The sequence below is a fragment of the Hippoglossus hippoglossus genome, chromosome 13, assembly GCF_009819705.1.
Source record: "Hippoglossus hippoglossus isolate fHipHip1 chromosome 13, fHipHip1.pri, whole genome shotgun sequence".
NCBI classification, from domain to species: Eukaryota; Metazoa; Chordata; class Actinopteri; order Pleuronectiformes; family Pleuronectidae; genus Hippoglossus; species Hippoglossus hippoglossus.
In genome coordinates, this window is record NC_047163.1 from 16,534,719 (window position 1) to 16,554,932 (window position 20,214).

The 20,214-nt window shown below is 42.8% G+C and overlaps 3 protein-coding genes across 4 annotated transcripts in view; 1 reads left to right on the top strand and 2 right to left on the bottom strand.

The window, feature by feature from the left end:
• Positions 1-359: 359 nt before the first annotated feature.
• Positions 360-4,543, bottom strand: tyr (tyrosinase). Its single transcript, XM_034604297.1, has 5 exons — positions 3,565-4,543; positions 2,760-2,976; positions 1,590-1,737; positions 892-1,073; positions 360-805 (listed from the first exon to the last, which is right to left on the bottom strand). Exons 1-5 carry the CDS (start codon positions 4,390-4,392, stop codon positions 558-560), a joined length of 1,623 nt encoding a protein of 540 aa, XP_034460188.1. The 5' UTR covers positions 4,393-4,543; the 3' UTR covers positions 360-557.
• Positions 4,544-11,159: 6,616 nt separating this feature from the next.
• Positions 11,160-11,906, bottom strand: LOC117773131. Its single transcript, XM_034604830.1, has 2 exons — positions 11,564-11,906; positions 11,160-11,425 (listed from the first exon to the last, which is right to left on the bottom strand). The coding sequence occupies exons 1-2, from the start codon at positions 11,904-11,906 to the stop codon at positions 11,160-11,162; spliced, it is 609 nt and encodes a 202-aa protein (XP_034460721.1).
• Positions 11,907-14,724: 2,818 nt separating this feature from the next.
• Positions 14,725-20,214, top strand: part of grm5b (glutamate receptor, metabotropic 5b) — a 70,442-nt gene continuing 64,952 nt past the window's right edge. The window contains exon 1 of one of the 2 annotated variants that reach the window (XM_034604921.1): positions 14,725-14,884. The gene's annotated coding sequence lies outside the window, so the exon portion shown is untranslated. Of the gene's footprint in view, positions 14,885-16,803; positions 16,961-20,214 lie in introns of those variants that run through there. The other variant, XM_034604922.1, reaches the window with a different exon arrangement.

Genomic DNA, 20,214 nt, shown 5'->3' on the forward strand with positions numbered 1-20,214 from the left:
CCCTCGCTGTTTAAAAAATCCATTTGTTGAGATCTCTTCTGTTCTCTTCTGTTCTCTTCTGTCTCTTTTGCATAAAGAAATTAAAAGAAACCTTGGAAAATAAATTGTTTTCCTAACGTGTGCTGTGACCTTCACGAATTACATTCACTTCACCCCCATTGTGCAAAAGCAGATGAGCAGATATATTAGTGGGTATCTCAAGAACACACACACACACACACACACACACACACGCACACACACACACACACACACACACACACACACACACACACACACACACACACACACACACACACACACACAAACAAAGCTGTCTGCCAAATACTATGAGGGAGAAATATGTACTTATGAAATATGAGATTTTGGTGAACTGACTTTAAAGAGTCTTCTCCATCTCATCTGTACCTATATTAGAAAATCTAAATTCATTTATTCTCAGGAATTAAAAAATAAATTGATCCTTGTACTAAGATTCATCTTATTCATTTGATTCATGGCATCTTGTGTCCCTAATAGTTTGTACATTCACGTAATAGTATGTTAAGGTGTGTGTGTTACAGAGTAGTCTGATATGAGGCCGAGCCTTCCTCTGAGCTGCTCTGCAGTAGCGGCTGTCTCTCTCCGTAGATTGACACCCTCTTCCTCCTCTGGTTACGCTTCCACTTCCTCCTTGCGACAACAATCACTGCAGCGAGGACCGCGCTGATGAGAGCCCCGAGGATCCCGGCCCCCAGGAGCCACTGCCAGATCTGCTGGGCCTGCTCGAGGTAGGGCGTCAGGAACTCCTGCACAAACCTCTGTCCTGTGGTGAGACAGACAAGACAACGTTTTAGTAAAAATATCTTAGAAACACTCATTCACTGGACATGTTTGTTGCTTTGTACTGACCAGGGTCCAGCAAATAGGCGTACTCGAATCCCAGAGCCTTGTTGGACAAGAAGTACTCTCCGTTTCTAAAGAGAGGCAGGAAGGGCACCATGTAGTAGCCATCATTGTGGCCAATGGGGGCGTTGGCGAGGGGGTAACTGGCCCGGAGAGGCATGTGGGTCCTGAGCCAGCGTTCAAAGATACTGGATGGAAGGAGGAACAGAGAGATAAAGAGGGTTGGAGATATTAAAGGAAAAAGAGGGATGAGCGGATAAGGATCTGATAAAGCTAGTGGAGTAATTATATAAGGGTTGTAGATAATATAGGAACAGTAGGGTTTGATATTTGAATTTCAGCAAGTGATTTAAAATCATTTTATATGGGTAAGAGTGTATTTTCTATAATAAAACCATTCAAATGAATGACTAATAACCATCAATGTCTTATTTCAGATATTCCTTAAAACTTACAAATATCATTACTAGTAATAGATCTATTATTTTATTCTCATTTCCTCCTGTCACACCATTCATACACACTACTTTTTTCCTCCTACTTCCTGTTTCCTCCCTCTTTCATTTATTGGACAAATGTATTTTTTGTTCAGCATTACACACAACTAGTCTCTTTACTGCAGCAAATAGAAACCATACTTTCATAACCCTAATGACTCCACTGTCCCTGTGTGTCCTCAGAGGAAAGTGTGTGTATCCCCATACCTATCAATGAAAGCGTGGTGCAGCAAGAATATCGGGTCGTTGGCTGAACCCTGCACCGAGGACATGGAGCCGTTCATGAAGACGTGCAGGGCGTTGTGCATGGTGCTCTGGCCCTGCACCGCCATGCCTGTCACTGGACTGGCAAACCCTGCAGGGAGAGAAAGGGAGAGAGAAAAAACAGGGCGTGAGAAAGAGGAGGTAGAGTAACAATTGTAGAGGTGTAGAAAGACGGATGGAACGGGGACACACAGGAAATTGAAAGTGGAAAACAGAGTGGAGGTGTGACGGTGTTAGTACAGAGATAAGAACACGGATATTTGGAGAGATATTTGTGAATGACTTCGGGAGGGAATGGAAACGTGTGAGTGGCTTTTCATGAGTTGAATGGGTGATGTCTACCACACTGACACAACAACATGGAACTTTGGAACTTGTTGAGCTGTTGACTGGTTTGAAGCCCCTGGCTGTGGAAGCAATAATTGTTGGGATTTTTGCCCAAGTGAAAATATTCAACACAATGTTTCCCATTGGAAGAAATGTCAAGATCTCCTTAGGCATTCACCATGCACATTGAGATTTCCACTACACATTAGTTTCAGACTTAATTTAAGTTTTCAAAAGGTCACAAATGACTAAACTTAAATATTTACGTTTTCTACTTTTCTACTGTCAGTTTTTCGAATTTATAATGGTTGTCTATTGGAACAGGTTAGAGTAGGTGAATCACATGAGGCTACTTGTACACTGAAGTACATCGAGAAATCATTTTCTAGTTTGTCACTTATGTTGACTTGTATCACGCTTGAGCACCAATATATTGGTGAAATAAATGTTTTTTTATGAACGAAGATTAGTGAATGACTAATTTTCATGTGAAATATTCGAATTGGCATGTTTTACTTAAATGCATATTTTAAAGATCTATATATAAATTTCTTCCTGCTTATTTCTGGGAGAATATCTAAGTGTTTTCAAGTGTACATGTCTGTATTTGAGCTTGAATGTATGTATAGAGATGGACACATGTTGGAACCAAAATTCATTCACTAGATGTTCATATAATTCGATGAAAAAGTATGAAAGGACAGAAAGACAAATTGTGTGTGTGTGTGTGTGTGTGTGTGTGTGTGTGTGTGTGTGTGTGTGTGTGTGTGTGTCCGCCACTCCTACCCTCCAGGACGTTTCTAAAGCTCAAGTTGGAGAATCGGTCCATGGGCCCCGTCTCGTACTCAGGGAGGCCCACAGTGAAATCAACGTCAGCTCTCGTGGGGAGTCGAGGCACGCGGTTCGTATCATGGTTGCCGGGGTTACGCAACAGTGGGCCCTCCCCGGTGCCGTTACACAATGCTTCTCGATTGTTGTACTCCTCTGGCTCGGTGCAGATCACCTACACACAGACACACAGACACACACAGACACACAGACACACACAGACACACACACACACACACACACACACACACACACACACACACACACACACACACACACACACACACACACACACACAGAAAGATGGCTGGTTAAGTTAAAGTGCCTGTACACTTGACGTTGAGTCAATTGGCTCTCATACAGGAACATTTACTTTTATTCATGAGGAACTGAAATCCTCAGACAGATACTAGAGTGTTACACTGTAGATGCATTGTTTTATTCAAAATAACTCAGAATAAATATGACAAAGCCTTTGAAATAAGATTTCCACTCTCACATTTCACTCTGTTTGGATCACTTGAGGATGAATTCTCAATTTCTCTAAATAAATGTGTCTCTGTGTAATTTCTTTGGATTTAAGAGACAAAATGAGATTTAAAACAACAAACCTGCAGGATGACATAGAGACAAAACAATTCTTTCTTTTAGGAGGAAAGTAATTCTTAGTGTCTTAACAACGAATAAGGACACTTTGCTCCTACTGAAACAGGTACAGTACGTTTTCTCTCAGCGTCAGAAAGAGACAATCAGATGATCTCACCTTCCATGAGGAGAAGACAGAGCCGGGGCTGAGGATGTTGGGATTGAGGGGGCTGCGTCCACCCATCAGAGCATCGGTGCAAACCTCACAGGACTGGGCGTCCCTCCAGTCCCAGTACGGGAGGGTGAAGTTAAAATCTCCTGTCAGCTTCCTGATCTCATTCTCCCAGTGAAGCAGGAAGACTCGGTGCCACGGCAGGAAGGCCGCAGATTCATGGGCAAAGTCGATGTCTCTCCATACGTTCCCCGGCCCTCCCAGGAAGGCGTCCCGGGACACGTAGTAGTGCATCCACACAAACAGGTCATAGGTGTTGATTTCAGAGAACATGGGGTTCTCCCCGTTCTCGCCCATCTCTGCTCTTGTCGCTGTGGATATGACATAGTCTCGGCTGATGGTGTTTTTAGCCAGGTTCAGGTAAGAGACAAACTTCTGTTGCTCAGCAGTTGACATGGTCAGGATGTTCCGGCGCACCGATTCCCTGTACTCTGCACAGTTCGAACCCCAGTAACCAAACCTGCATTCTCCACAGTTAAAGCCTCCATAGTTTCCAGCACAGTGACACGTCCGGTTAAAGAAGGCTAAAGGCCAACGTTCTCTGTCGTCAATCCCACGGTGTGGGTACTGGGGCCCGTGGGGCTCATCTGAGACCAACACCTCGTTGCAGAAACCACGGCCTGACAGGGCGCCGCAGGCTGAGCCATCACCGTCCCACACCGGGCAGCACTCTTTGGTCCGTAGTCCCTCTGAGTTGGCACACGGGCGAGGAAACTGACAGAAAGACGTCCCGAGGAGCTGCAGCAGGAGTGCAGATACAAACACAGTCCTCATGATGAAAAATCACAGCAACTCCAGTCTTAACCGCAGCAAGAAAAATAAACTCCTGTTGAGAGGACGCACGAGAATGTGATGCTCTAACAGAGACAAACAGCACAGAGGAGTAGATTCAGTGCTGGAGGGTTACTTCTTGTTTTTAGGCTGCAAGCAGGATTCACTTTCCACTAATTTTGTTTTAGTTTTTTACTTTTATCAAAGACAACACTGTCTTCCAGTACTCAAATTTTTCCAAAGATAATTAAATACTTTAATAAATTAGAAATACTTTTTTTGTTAAACTTGTTACCCCTCCACTCAGCCCTCTAACCCTCTACAAGAGCTCCTCTCCTTCCTCTCCTCGCTCTCTTACACCCAGCAAACAGCCTCTTGTTTTCTCCCTATTCATTGAACCGTTTTAGGGGCCGTCCTGTGACAAAGTCTGTGATCTCACTGGGATCTCATGCACTCTGTAAGACACACACACACACAGTCTTGCCTGAGGTATAGTGGAGCTGGGGTCAGCTGGTCTTAAGATAAAATTAATGGGGAATAGGGAATATTATCCTGAGCATGTGATGGAGTGTGAGTGCACATGCTTGTGTATGACTGGGTGTGTATGAACCCCCTCCTCTTTGCAAAGCCTAGCCAGGAATGTATGCATGATCAAGTGTGTACGTGCTGTTGAATCAGAATAAGTGAGAGATGATAAAGAAAGTTAAGGTAATGGTAAACCAGTATATTAATCTAATTCAAGTCTTGCATGTACGGCAGGTTTCCAGTACGGTCAGACTCCTTCAGTTGGTCAGTTTCTCCTTCGGCTGAAGAAGTCCTGACCAGTAGGTCCAGGCCATTAGGTGTTGCCCTTATGGTCCTCAAAGGTGCACTGTACTGGTGTAACAGCAGATATTGTGTTGACTCCCTCTCAGCTGTTGATGAAACAGTGGTAGATGATTGTTTATCCAAATCTATGTTGCTTTTACATATATGTACTTTATTTATTAATTCAGACAAGAAGGTGATGTTTTCAGCCCTGTCTGTTTTGTTGTTAAGTTGTTGGTTTGCAGCATTACACAGTTCAACAACTGAACGGATTTCCTTGGTGGATGTGTGTGGGTCAGGGAAGTCGTATCAGGGGTCGCATCCAGGAATTTCTTTTAACTTTTCTTAAATGTTGCAGGGTTTTTCAACATATTCATGGTTTTCCCGGTGAATAATTCATGGGTATTGATGAAAAAAATCGGTCACATTTAGGGAACTGATATCAATGAGTGTGTGAATTTTGGTGCAGCTTGACTGAATTTAAGGGGACTTTGGTGGAGGTATGCACTTATTTAGGTGCAGCGGAAAACTCTGAAATAAGAATTACATTTCAAATGTGTAATATTAGTCTGAACAGAGCCATAAAATTAACATAATAGACGACATAAGGGTCTGATTGATTTCAATATTTAAATTGTTAAGGAAAATCGTCGTAGTTTGTGATTACAGCAGAAAATTACGGAATTTAGACCAGAATAAACTATCTACTTGTCCCTTATTGGCTTTCTTATTGGAGATGGGGTTTAGAGGCCGTTCATGCTGCAGCATCATTTACAGTGACTGAATAAGAAAAACTACGGACTTAATGTCGTGGAAAACATTGGACCCATCTATCCACAGATAAAACGCCACATGGTATTACAGCTCGGTCTTCTCTGACCGAAAAGGTCATGTGCACTAATTGCTTCATACTTGAACCAAGGGCTCCACTTCCTGTTCTCAGACGAGATCTCTCTTGTTCAGAGCACGTCCACATTAAACACTTGATTTGTGACCTTCGATCTTGTGCATGCTGATGTGAGTTTCACTCTCATTTTATGCCACACAAATAAAAACAGCCAGTGAATGAGATGCTGAGAGAGAAAAAATACTATTCATCATTTCTATTTAATTAATTGTCTATAAGCACCACTGAACTTACTTTCTATGAAGTATTTTCATTCTGGTGGAAGTATAAACGTTAAGCTTTTCACTATAACATCTTTATGAAATATAGATTAATAAAGTGTACTCAAGTACACTATTTGAATAAATGTGTAGACTGTTATGGTTACAATCCACCACTAGGTAAAAGTAAGAATAAGAAAGTATACAAATACAATAAGAAGAAATAATCTTGTTTTATATAATAAATACTGAGTATAAGGTGTATATTGTTCTGACAATCATGTCGTTATTGATACAATAGACCTTTGACAGAGTTGTTAGCATCTGTTCCGCAGCGTGACGATCATCCACACAGACCAGGAATGTTCAATCAGTGGAGGTTTCTTGAAAACGAGAGAGAGCGACTCTCTCTCCTCCGCACTTTGCCTCCTCGGGCATCACAAGCCGGTCACATGCCGCGGAGCCAGGCACGGGATGCAGCTTATCCGCTGCAGGAACGCGCTGGTGCGCACAGGAATGATCGTCACAGGATAAACCTGTCTGCAGGGCTGCTGTGTATGTGTGTGTGTGTGTGTGTGTGTGTGTGTGTGTGTGTGTGTGTGCGTGTGCGTGTGTTTGTGTACGTGCGTACCGATATCTTTGTGAGAACCACTTTGAGCCAACAACCTACAGAGGGTTGACTTTTTGGGAAAGTGAAGACATTTTGGCCAGTCCTCACTTTCTGACCCACTGTTTGAGGGTAAAGACTTGGTTTTAGGGTTAGGGTTAGAATTAGGGTTAGGGTTAGGCATTATGCCGATGACTCAGTAAAATAAATTTACAAAAGTGTGTGTGTGTGTGTGTGTGTGTGTGTGTGTGTGTGTGTGTGTGTGTGTAGCTTGCTCTTTTTTCTCACCATTTTAGGACCTTTTCCAGCATAAACACTGATCTTGTCAGGACCAGTACACCTCCTGGGGACCAGAACATAATTTCCAAACTCCTGGTTAATGTTAATCGTAAGATGGGAATCGTGGTTAGGTTAAGTTTAAAGTCAGGTATGAATCGGATATGGTTTTGATTAGGCTGTCCATTTCATTTTAAAGATAGCTTCGCAGACTTTTGTGTGAGTGAGTGTGTGTGTGTGTGTCTGTGTACTTGTACTTATATCTTTGTGAGGACCCATTTGAGCATAGACCTTATGAATAAAAGGCTATTACACCTGTTGACGCTAACATCCGCTGGTAGTTGTTAACATCCGCTAACATCTTCTGGTGGTTGGCCAGTACGGCAGAAGTCCTTCAAATGTGCAAGGGATATTCACCAGTTTGTTCCATGTTTTGAAAAAAAGAAATTTGGTCCGATCCCAATTTTTTCGATTCAAATTTATTTGTAGAGCGCCTAATCACACCATACATGATCTCAAGGCACTTTACATATATGTAAATAGTAAGGTTGGGACCTTATGGAGAAACCCAACAGTTACCTCAACAAGCAAGCACTTTGGCATCTGCCTAAGATAAATAAATACCATTAGGGTTGAGTTTAGGCATTTAGTTGTGATTGTTAAGGTAAGGGGCAAGGGGATGCCTCACTAAGATAGAAGTACAAGGTTGTGGGTTTGTGTGTGTGGGAGAGGCGGAGGGGGGAGGGGGGGTTCATTTGCTCTTACCAAGAATTTCACCTCCTGTAAAAAGTTCAACAACCACGTGACATCGGGGTCAGACATGAATGGTGTGTGATTGAGACTTTCTCATAAATCCTCTCCTCCTGTCTCCATCCAGACACAAGAGGGCAGCAGGATCCGCTTATTGCTGCAACAGTAGATCACCACAGTATGGTTTTTACAGCATGGGGTTGGTCACAGTTAGAGTTTCTGCCTCATCAGTTGTTATGAAGCAGGAGATGATGTGACTAACATGCTGGTGTTTCTTACGTTTATTTGACTTTTTTTGACTTTGTTTCATAAAGCTTATCCATATTAAGATCCACCCTGCCACTGTCGTGCAGAGATGAAAGATGGACTCTCCTGATTTCTACTACAGCGGAGAGACATCTTTTACACCCTAATGGCCCCAAGGGGTGATTTATCTCTCAGGTCGAACATGTGACAATCTGCTCTAAAATCAGAGGATTGCTTTTCTGTCCAACCCTGAAAGCAGGCTTTGCACTGGAGGTCTATAGGTGGCTTATAGGAAATGTGTCGTTATAATTTATAGACTGTATAGATGGACAACTGATTGCTCCCAAATAGTGAAGCCAAAATATCCCGATCGCCCCATGGTAACTGGCTGCAGGGTTGGTCACAAACCCGGCCTCCTCCATAATAGCAGCTGGGACATGGACCCAACTAAAAAGTAAAAATATTAGTAAAAACCCCCCCTCCCAAAAGATGGTTTCTATTATTTAAGGACGTATCTATCACACAGACTTTTGTCCAAGTCCATGTTTCTGACAAGTTTGGTTTCAATAATTGTTTTGTGCTATAAAAATAGGGTAAGACATTATTGACAGATGAGATTTGGATTAATCGATGGGAGCTCGATTCTGCAGCTCGACTCCCCAAACTCTTCTGCAGAGACAATAGCTCCAAATGACGTCACCAGCACAAGTTTAGTGCACCTACATGTATATATGTGATGTTCTGGCCTCATTAATGTATAGTGGGAGGAAGTGGAAACTAAAAAGCAAAATTCTTTCCTCAAATTTTAGATAGTTCTTATCACACTGATGTTCGTCCTAATGCAAATTTTCCCATAAATTTGGTGAAATGTCATGATTGACAACTGCGACTGACTTATGATTGATTGAGCACGTGTGTTAGTGGGACCTCGACCCTCCGGCTTCATCCCCCGATCACTACTGTGTAGACTCTGACGTCATCGGCACAAGATGGCAGCATTTGTATCTGGGGTATTTTGGCTTCATTTCTGGATCGTGGGAGGAAGTGGAGACATGTTGTCCATCTTTATAAACAGTCTTTGGTATGATCCTGTGCAAGTGTTTATGTTGATTGTGTGTATAAGTCTGTGGGTGTGTGTTCGTGCATGTCAATGTGTGTTTCTGCCCACAACCACACAGTCAGTTAGAGGTCATGACCTCCTGACCTCTGACCTCCTCACTTGCATCTAGACACAGTGAGGCAGATAGTTGTACTAGAGCTGAAGCCATTAGTCAGTTAACCAATCAGTTGACCAGCAGTAAGTAGCTCGGCAACCCTTTAGATAATTGAGTTGTTTTATAATAAAGTAATTTAACGAAGATTTCACTGGTTTCTGCTCATATGTGAATACTTTCTTCTCTTATGATAAACTGAATATATTTAGACTTTTGCTGAAACTTTTGATGGGTAAGTTTTGATAAATGTAAATCAATTAAATCTGAAAGATATTGATAAACTAAGTGACAATGGTATATAATAGTGATATTTTAGCTCTATTTTCACTGTTTACTTTGAACATTTTTGTTCACATATTGATGACATCTGCAGGGAATAAATTCAAACACTGCTGCAGCCTCTGGGTTGTGTGGCGTCCCTGTTATCAGGGCGTCCTGGGTAGTCAGAGACACCATGACAGCGCGTCAACCCGCGCTGACAGTTAATATCGACGCTGAGGCTGCTTTTACTTTGTCTGCAGAGCCTGGCTGAGCCTGTCTAAGCATCTGAGGACAAACCCTGTTTTTTTAATGTGCAATGAATTTGCAAGTATACAAAACTGATAAGCACAATTTGATGTTATATTACATATTAAAACCCACCTCTGCTCCAGTGGGCTTCTCTTTTCAGGTCATTTTCTCCCTTGCAGTTGCCGTGAATTTCAACTCATTTCAACATTTTAGCAGAGTGGAGTTGTGCAAGTGGTGTGTGGAAGTAGGTGGATAGATCTGCCATTTGTGTCAAAATGTCACAGGAAAAATGTTGTTTCTATGGTAGCCAGTGACATTATTTCCACCAGCATCTCAAAGCATCAAGACAACAGGCTTATTAAAGAATAGAAAAACCAGGGTGTGAATGTTTTCTGCTCATCACAAGCCTGTTGCGTGGTTCACATTAAAACCCAATTTTCACTCTGTCAATGAAGCAGGACTCACATTACACGAGAGTGAATGTTTTATAAGTGACATCCTCGTTTCAGTGTTGGCATTATGTGGCTCTACCTTTTTTCCCCCTCTCTCTCTCTCTCTATTTGTCCTACTTAGAGTGTGAATATCGCAGACAAGTGACAACCCTGTAAATCCTCCATGTGTCTATGGCAACCATTGGTATCCAGTGTTATTCTGAAATGCCATTGAATAATTGATTTGCCGACTGTGACACTGACTGTTGTGCTTGTGATTTGTGGAGGAGTGCGGTAAAACATTATTTCACCCTATACAGTTGCAAGCAAAATTATTCAACCCCCATTGCACATTAGGTTTATTGGCAAAATATACAATTGCTCAGCTGTTTGCAATAAACAAATTACACAAGAACTGTTGAAGTAGTTCAATGAAACTAATATTACAAGGGTTTTTATCCAAATTCAACACAAAATGCTACTTTTAATGACTACTGCAGTCTCAAAATTATTCAACCCCTTCATGACAAGCACCTTCAGTACTTAGTAGAGCACCCTTTTGCTGTTATGACCTGCTGCAAACGTGATGCATAGCCAGACACCAGCTTCTGACAGCGTTCCTGAGGAATCTTAGCCCATTCCTCATGGGCAATGGCCTCCAGTTCAGTAATATTCTTGGGTGTGCGTTTTGCAACCGCCTTCTTCAAATCCCGCCAGAGATTTTCGATGGGGTTCAAGTCAGGCGACTGTGATGGCCACTCTAGAATCTTCCATTTCTTCTTCTGAAACCAAGCAGTGGTGGACTTTGAGGTATGCTTGGGATCATTGTCCTGTTGGAAGGTCCAATGACGTCCAATGACGCCCAAGCTTCAGCTTCATCACAGACGGCATGACGTTTTTTCCTACGATTTCCTGATACTTGACTGAATCCATCGTGCCCTCCACACGCTGCAGGTTTCCAGTGCCAGAGGCAGCAAAGCAGCCCCAGAGCATCACTGAGCCACCGCCATGCTTCACTGTAGGCAGGGTGTTCTTTTCAGCATACGCTTCATTCTTCTTCCTCCAGACATACCGCTGATCCATAGGCCCGAAAGGTTCCAGGTTTGTTTCATCGCTCCACAGAACAGAATTCCAAAACTTTGGTGGCTTATTTATATGGTTTCCAGCATATTGGAGCCGACTTTTCTTGTGCTTTTGGGTCAGTAGTGGTGTACGTCTTGGAGTCTGGGCATGGAACCCTTCAGTGTTTAGTATGCGCCTGACTGTGCAAACTGAAACCTCAGTGCCTGCTGCCACCAAGTCTTGCTGCAGGTGTTTTGCAGTCACTCGCGGGTTTTTGACCACTTGCCTCCTCAGGAATCTGGTGGCAGCCGCTGATAGCTTCCTCTTTCTGCCACGTCCAGGTAGTGTAGCCACTGTTCCTTCAACTTTGAACTTGCGAACTATGCTTCCAACTGTATCTCTAGGGACATTCAGTGCTTTTGCTATCTTTTTGTATCCTTTTCCTTGTTTGTGCAAGGCAATGATCTCTTCTCTGAACTTTTTGGACAATTCTTTTGACTTAGCCATATTTCGAACATGCAATCAAACGTCACTCTCAACAAACCCCGAGCCAGTCCAGGTATTTATGTGTTCTATCTCAAGCAGGGGGTTGAATAATTTTGAGACTGCAGTAGTGATTAAAAGTAGCATTTCGTGTTGAATTTGGATGAAAACCATGGTAATATTAGTTTTATTGAACTATTTCAACTGTTCTTGTCTACTTCGTTTATTGCAAACAGCTGAAAAATTGTACAATTTGCCAATAAGCCTAATACGCAATGGGGTTTGAAGAATTTTGCTTGCAACTGTAGACGTTTATATGCAGATGATGCACACTTGTACATAGTCAAACTCACACACACACACACACACACACACACACACACACACACACACACACACACGCGCGCACACACACAAGCAGAGTGCAGGTACATACACGCTTCATAGGCTTTCCTTGTCTGGATTGTTGTGCCACTGTAATCTAATTTTCGTGGAAACAGGGGACCTGTCGCTATGTGATGCACTCCGCTGTAGCCCACACACTCTGCTTAACAGTGTCAGTGTCATAATACACACATGCAGTGCGCTAACTGGATGATTTTCTTCTATCGTGTCTTTCAATCCAAATCTCTGTGATTTGACACACAGCGCTCCATCGCACATCATTGATTTGTCTCACTTTCATCAATAGTAATTTATCTGTTGAGCCAAACTTGCATCAATAATGTCTCAAGTGTCCCTCTTAGAGAATGATGAGTTGAATTTGTGTGTATTAGCGTGCGTGATTGAGCGTTAGAGAGGGAGTTTGAGACTAACTGAGCTGATCTATTGGCTGCTTGTTGATTACTAAAGCAATGATTGGTTGCCAATGATCATTCCGGCATTATTTTTTGTCTGTTCTAAACAACTTTATTATAAAAATAAAAATAAATCAAGGACAAGGCGAGAAAAGACCGAGGAAACTTGTGGAGCATGGTGGATGCCTCTGTGACTGAACAAGGACATTCTTAGAAATGTGTGTGTTGCCAAGTTTACCAGAAACACAGAATATGATATAAGGATTTGATTGGTCTGATTTAACCGCTAAGAATTTGAACAGCTGTATATTTAACCTGAAAGTAAGGACGTAGGAGCAGAATCTAAATTCAGAGGCAAGACCCTCCAAAGTCGGTATCCCATAACCCACTGTGTTGGATTTTTGCCCAGTTCAAATGATACTCAATATTTGTTCATGTGGTAATCAAATATCAGAAATCATTCATAAATTCAAGTGTTCTTGTTAACAGACTGATAAAGGTGTCAATAAAGACCCTGCATGTTTTAAAAAGTATGAATAGAAGCTCTGGACATATTTCAATTTTTCTGTGGATATGTTAGTGGAGTGAAATCATGTGCAGTGCTCACCAGGTAGATGAGAAACGTTACCTCTCTTCCTGTTGGATGACATGTAACTGTCCTGATCTTACCACATAACTTGCCTTATTTTTTGATGGTTTAACTGTATAGGTGACAAGTCTCAAGGCAGGGCAGTAACTGGCTGTATTAGGTCCTCTTTGTAGGATGTAGGAGTAACTCTGGGTATGAATGGATAATAGTTATGTTTTTATTTGTGTATAATCAACTGTGACAAAGAAATGTTGTGTGTTCATTTCCTACATCATGGTCAGGTCCTCTTGGAGTCTGCAATGTGCCCACGCCATGTTGAATTGACAGACTAATCACAAGAAAGGGTGTTTCACATTTTATTGTTACCCGAGGGCTATTGTAGGTTATCTTACATGCTGCAAGTGTGAGTTGAGAGTGAGGGTATCCAATCGGTTGTGATTTGCAGCCTAAACCACTAGATGCCACTCAGTCCCACACACTGAACCTTTAAGAATATTAGCATAATATCAATTGGGAAATCAATCAAAGGTATCAAAACTAGATTTTGACACATTGTCTCTTCATGAGACATGACCGGAAAATTAGGTCAAAATCCTCTGAGTCCATTTCAGTTTCTGCTGACCAGCCAAAAACTAACTCCCACAGTAACCCTCTGAGCAGTTATCGTTAGTAATTCAGCTTTAGGGATGTTGATACTCTTTCAGTTTTGTTACGGTTCTTGGAAACGTACACACACACACACACACACACACACACACACACACACACACACACACACACACACACACACACACACACACGCACACACAAAGGCACTTATCAAATAGTGTGAGTACAAGAGTCTGTTTATATGCATTTGCACTCGTCTGTTCGCCTGTTAGCTCATTTGTTCGTGTCAAAACAAGCCCAGAAAGGGAAACAAAGAGAGAGAGTGAATGAGATAGAGGTCAGGGTTAGTAAGGCTATCACTGTATCAGCTAAAGCCTGCATGTGTGTGTGTGTGTGTGTGTGTGTGTGTGTGTGTGTGTGTGTGTGTGTGCTCTTTTAATGGTCCACTAATCCCAAATGCATTTGGCTGGCAAATTAATCCAAGCCTTGTCATAGCCAAGCTTCTAACCCCCCCCTCCATCCTACACACACACACACACACACACACACACACACACACACACACACACACACACACACACACACACACACACACACACACACACACACACATCTCTCCTTCTTCCTCAAAGGCTACTCTCTCCATCAGTATCTATCTCCAGATGGTATCTTGGAGGTAGGTGTGATATCGACATACACACACACAGAGAGAGAGAGGGAGAGAGAGAGAGAGCGAGAGAGAGAGAGAGAGAGAGCGAGAGAGAGAGATGACCTGTGACGCGAGCGGAGCCTCCTCATTGGAGAGCGTGGCGCGGCGGAGAGAAGGAGAGAGAGAAAGAGAGAAAAAAGAGAGAGAGAGAGAGAGAGAGAGAGAGAGAGGGACAGGGGGGTTCATTTGTTGCCATAGTGAAAAAGTAGATTAACCACCGCGCGAGCATGATGCCCTGATGGACGCGTGAGGGATGCTGCGTTTCTCCAGGAGCTCTTCACCTGTCCTGCAAGCAAAGGTATGTCACTTCATTCCTCCACCGTGCGTTTTTCCATCCGTGGATGGAAGCTGCTGCGGACGCATGGTTTTGGTATGAAGACACATTTTCTCATGCATGTATTTTTATTTCCACCACCAGTCAAGTTCATGGATTCTACATGGGAGTGGAGCTCCGATTTGGAACCCAGTGTTGAGTCTTATTTCAGGAGTAAACTCATCACTAAACAACCTCCTCTGTCTTACTCCATTGGGAGACTGTGCTCACACTCCGCCCGACACCGACCTGATGGTACATATGGTATATTTTATAATCTCTTACAGCCTAATTCCCTTTAGTGCAATATTTATGTTGGTTGTGTAGCCCATCCAGAAAGTCACATTTCCAAACAAGCTGATAGTTTACATAAAATCCCTCATCTCCTGACAGTCATCTATATTGAATAAACAAATAGGTTGGTAAAATAGATATTGATTGAACTACCATTAGGAAAGGATCGATAAAGGTTAAATTAGGCTCTATTCTCATGCACAAACCTGAAATAGCTCGTGCTCGCTGGCAGTGACAGTCGGTGACAGTGTGCATGGAGACGTATGCAGAGCAGCAGGATGTTTCCATTAGATTTATATCGATTTACTGGATCGGTAATGATTCGATCCCTGTGGGTGTTTTAGGTGGACGCCAGGCGGAGCTGTATAGGTTAATGGTTCTTTACTCCTGTGACCGCTAGGAAACTTCAGATGCCATCGATCCCCGTCCGCTGCGTCGTTATCGTTATGTAGTGTCACCTCTGATGTCTGTGCGATCAGAGGAGGAGAGAGGACAGGAGAGGAGGAGGGAGGTATAGCTAATACACCAGTGGAGAGGGGGAGACTTTATCCTGGTGTTTGCATTTTGTAGGATCTGTGTCCATTTATTCTTTCTATCAGCATGTGAAATGAAAAATGTGCAGGATTTAATAAGGCTGAGATAAAGAGAGACAGAGAGAGGGGGGAGGGAGAGAGAGAGGGAGGAGGGAGGGGGGAGAGAGAGAGAGAGAGAGAGAGAGAGAGAGAGAGAGAGAGAGAGAGAGAGAGAGAGAGAGAGAGAGAGAGAGAGGGAGGGAGAGTGTAAAGCAAACCTTAATTTTTAATTAATCCCGTTAACTGTAAGTTTTTATATCATCAAAAATGCTGCACGTTCCTTCCTTATATATGTATCATCCACCACTTAGGGATGTATCAGTTCACGTTGAAAACACAAATACGTGAATTCATGCAAAAATAAACGAGCAAAAATAAATAGATAAGAATAAATAAATAAATAAGTAGGAGCGAGGACAGGGGAAATAATACGTAAAGTTAGACACCAGTCACGCACATCCTGTGTTTGTGTTTAGTTTATTTTTAATTTTAAATTTTTATGGCGACACTTGAGGTAACCTAAATATGGTCAGGCATCGATCCGGACACCCGTGCTCTACTCTGATTGGCTGAATCCTGCTCGGACCCTGGACAGGTGTTCCAGCTGCTGCTTCCTGTGGCTCAGGTTAACCTGCTCAGTGGTTGTGGGGCTTGTTATTGGAAATGGGAGAATGGGTTGAGGTCAAGAATGGCAGAAGAACATATTAGTTCTCTTGGGAATTTCTGGTGGACAAAAGTGAAGTTGTGGAAACATGTGGAGACGGCAACTGTTTGTCTGGTTTGTCGTCTCGCACCACATCAGGTAGATACAGGAGGAGAAGGTGACGAGCACAAACTCTCTCCTGCAGCCAAAATACAAGAGAGGAGGTGAAAATGAAGAGGTGACTGCTGTCAGAGAGGAGAGGAGAGGGGTGACTGGAGGACACATCTGGAAAAAGATTAAAAATGTGGGAGACAGGGCTAGAAGTGGAGAGGATATTAGAGGAGAGGAGGAGGAGGAGCAGAGGAGGGTGGGTGGGATGAAGGAGAGGAGCGAGGTGTTTGGAGACAGGCTCAGGTGTGCGTGACTGGAAAACGGAGCTGGAGCTGCACACACGCGCACAGACAGCAGCTCCGGTGCGTGTCTGACATTGGGACCAGCGGCTCCCCTGTGGTAACTTGGACCGGGCAGACGCGGGCTGCAGGTCCCCACAAGGTAAGCGTTACTGGGAGGCACTCATTGAGGATTTAGTGCAGACACTCGCTGTCTGTGAGTTGTTGTTATTGCAACATCCCTGCGGGGACTCGCACTTGCATGTGGACTAGTTATCCTTGATGGAAGGTTATTGTGGTGGTAATGGTAACCCAGTTAAAGGAGGCAGCCGCTTGCACAGACGCAGGGGGATCCAGTCATGCCAATAAGACACAGAGGCGTCAGAAAGCCGCTTCTCATCCGCGCATGCTGGAGCCATGTTCATTTCACACCGTGTCTCTGTCATGTTTTCGCTCGTAAAACGTGTGTGTGTGTGTGTGTGTGTGTGTGTGTGTGTGTGTGTGTGTGTGTGTGTGTGTGTGTGTGTGTGAGAGATCTCCCATTGCGGCTGCACGGATGCTGCGCTGCACCAGTCATTGTTGTTGTCCCTGGATTTTTTTTTTTTTTTTTCATTTCTCCTTGGAGAGATGCAGGGTCCGTCTTAAACTGAGCATGCGATATATGGAGTCTGTATTCATATGCATAAAGTAGGGATGAGGGTAATCGACGACCGGAGACGTTGCAGGGTGAAGTGATTTGAGGTCAGAGCTTGTTTTGGGGGGAGTTGTGTCTGTCACACCTCGTCTGGTGTCGCTGCAGCAGGTTTAAGTCCTGTTGGTGCCTCCTGACAACACTGATTATACATGTTGTACTGAGGCAGAGGGAGAACAACACCATGTTTTACATTGACTTACACTTGTTGGATATCTGATACATTGGCTCTGTCATTGGCTTTCAGAGGGATCTGGATGCCCTTAGTTGTTTTGATAAGGTCATTTATTATGCTGTGTGTTTGTTGAGTCTTGTTTAGCTCAATAGCTGACTGACAGAAATATAAAATCCAATTACCTGCTGCAGTCAGGATATGCAACAGGAGATCCGTCACTGTAGAGCTGGACGATAAAACAATAATTTTCACAAAATAGCAATATAATAAAGTTCAATATATGTTTATTTTGATGCATTGTGCACAGTGAGGAGGTATAACACATAATTGATCGACCTCAGATTTGTACAATGTTTTGCTGTTTGTCAAGCGTTTATCATTCTCTGCTCATAAAGTCGATTGCAAAACTACAACCTTCACTCATGAGCAAAAATCAGTCTTTAAACTTAAAAGAAATAATAATGTGACATTTATTGTGATAATTATCGATATTTACTGATACAAATATCTTTATTTTGATATGATTTTTGGCTGTATCACCCAACTCTGTCACTATGAGGAAGACTATAGAATACATTACAGATCTGAATGTGAATGTTGGTGTCTCCTATAGTCTTCATGATGTCTTTCCTCCGAGGAACAGCTCCTAATGGCACTGAGTTATTTAAAAAAAGTCAATAATTAGGGATGTTGAAAATAAACATACCGAACCTTGTGGTTTTCTGGGGCTCAGGTGCATAAAATAGTCCCTCTGACGCACATGGGAACACAAGGCACATGGAGAAACACTGTCACACGCCCACTCAGCAAAAAACCTTCCCAAAATATGGCTGCTTCCTTAAATTGTCATAAGAAAAAGCAGGATGACCTATTTTAGTTGCCAGCAAGTAATGATATGGTGTTGCAACTATTTGCATATGTTTTCTCTTAAAAATTCAAGTCCACAAGCTTTGTGCTGTAACATAGATGTGTACAGTCTGACTCTATACATTATTTGTCATGATGCGTTTTCGTCAAGGGATGCTTTCTTTTCCCCTTATCCAACCAATCAAAAATATTCAGTCGGTAAAGTTTTATAGTCAAAATCATCCTATTATTAAAAGAGCAAACCTCCAGACGCTGCCCCCTACCCAGTCATTAATTTCAAACCATAGACTGTATATAAAGAAGGACGACGCGTCTCCACTTCGTCCCACTATCCTGATATGAAGCCAAAATATCCTGGATATTAGATATCCAGGATATTTTGGGAAGATTTTCGACAGTAGATATATTAGATATAGACTCCAGTCTTAGCAGCCGTCAATGATGATATTTCACCTCATTTTTGTAGCATCAATTAACTAATTTAAACCAAACTACCGGAAAAATACACTTAACTCCCTAAAACGACAATCTATTTGACGTGTTCTTTTTAGTTTGGGCTGTGTCCCATCCACTAACATGGAGGAGGCAGGATTTATGAACTATACTGCAGCCAGCCACCAGGGAACAATCAAGCCACTTTGGCTTTACTGTTAGGGCCATCGTAATACAGTCTGTGTTACAAACACAAATATCTGTGTCATGCAGAACAAGAGAGGAAATAAGTGTTTTTTCGTGTGAGGGATTCTTTTTCTTTTATTAATAAATTGTAATTGTTTAACGAGTTTAACGAGCAGTAAATTAAATGATTTCTCAACCCATAAAACAGTGTGTCAGCACTAATGAAAGTCATTGAACTAATGTAAAACAGACAGGAGGGTAGAGTGTTTGTCTCTGCCTGTGTTGTGTGTTTATACCTCTGTGCACAAGTTGAATTGAAAGGTTTTAGAATGCCCCTGTGCGTAGTTTGGATAGAACTAGAGATATAACTGTCTAATGGTGTGTGCGATGATGTTTGTTTAGGGAATGAGGATTTGATTCTCTTTTTCTTTTCCATCTACAGTTAAGCCCACGCAACGCGATAGAGACACGGAGGGGGGAGGGGGGGGGGGGGGTGTGTGACAGAGACACAGTGTGTTTCTGACTGAAGCTGATTTCAGAGATGGTCTGAAATCTGCACAATGTTCTTGTATTTTCTGGGCTCTGTGCGAGAACGCAAATGGCCGAGTCAAAAGCTCTGGAATTTCCCTGCCAGCCCCCTAATGTCCGTAAAATGTCAGAGTGAGCCCATTTCTGGAAAATTAACAGCGAGCAAGTGATGAAGACGTTTCTAACGCACGATGGACGCAAAACTGCGGGAATAGATATATCTAATGAAAAAGAGGTGTCATACACATAGATGACACCAACAAAGATGTCAACTTGGAAAGATATTTGAGAGCGTTTGGGGATAAATGCAGTCACAGGTGTTGATGTGCTGGAAACAAAAACACTTTGCTTTCTGAAGCTGCATTTATACATCATGTCCTGCCTCTTGCATGCTTCACCCAGACATCACCCGTCGCCTGAATGTTCTGGACATTTTCCTGAACACGTCAGACTGTTCTTCGTGTGTGAAAGGCAAACTCCAGAAAGTGTCAGGACATCTTTCTGAAACTGTAAAGGTGACCTGCAGTAATTGAGCTGC

What these genes read in the sequence shown, in the direction of transcription:
- tyr (XM_034604297.1), bottom strand. Translation starts at nt 4,392, where the DNA reads ATGAGGACTGTGTTTGTATCTGCACTCCTGCTGCAGCTCCTCGGGACG. An exon ending in CTTTAGAAACGTCCTGGAGG is followed by an intron (nt 1,738 to 2,759) that starts GTAGGAGTGGCG and finishes CTCTCCCTGCAG; the next exon opens with GGTTTGCCAGTCCAGTGACA. An exon ending in CGCCTATTTGCTGGACCCTG is followed by an intron (nt 806 to 891) that starts GTCAGTACAAAG and finishes GTCTCACCACAG; the next exon opens with GACAGAGGTTTGTGCAGGAG.
- LOC117773131 (XM_034604830.1), bottom strand. Translation starts at nt 11,906, where the DNA reads ATGGCTAAGTCAAAAGAATTGTCCAAAAAGTTCAGAGAAGAGATCATT. An exon ending in CACTGAAGGGTTCCATGCCC is followed by an intron (nt 11,426 to 11,563) that starts AGACTCCAAGAC and finishes TGGAACCTTTCG; the next exon opens with GGCCTATGGATCAGCGGTAT.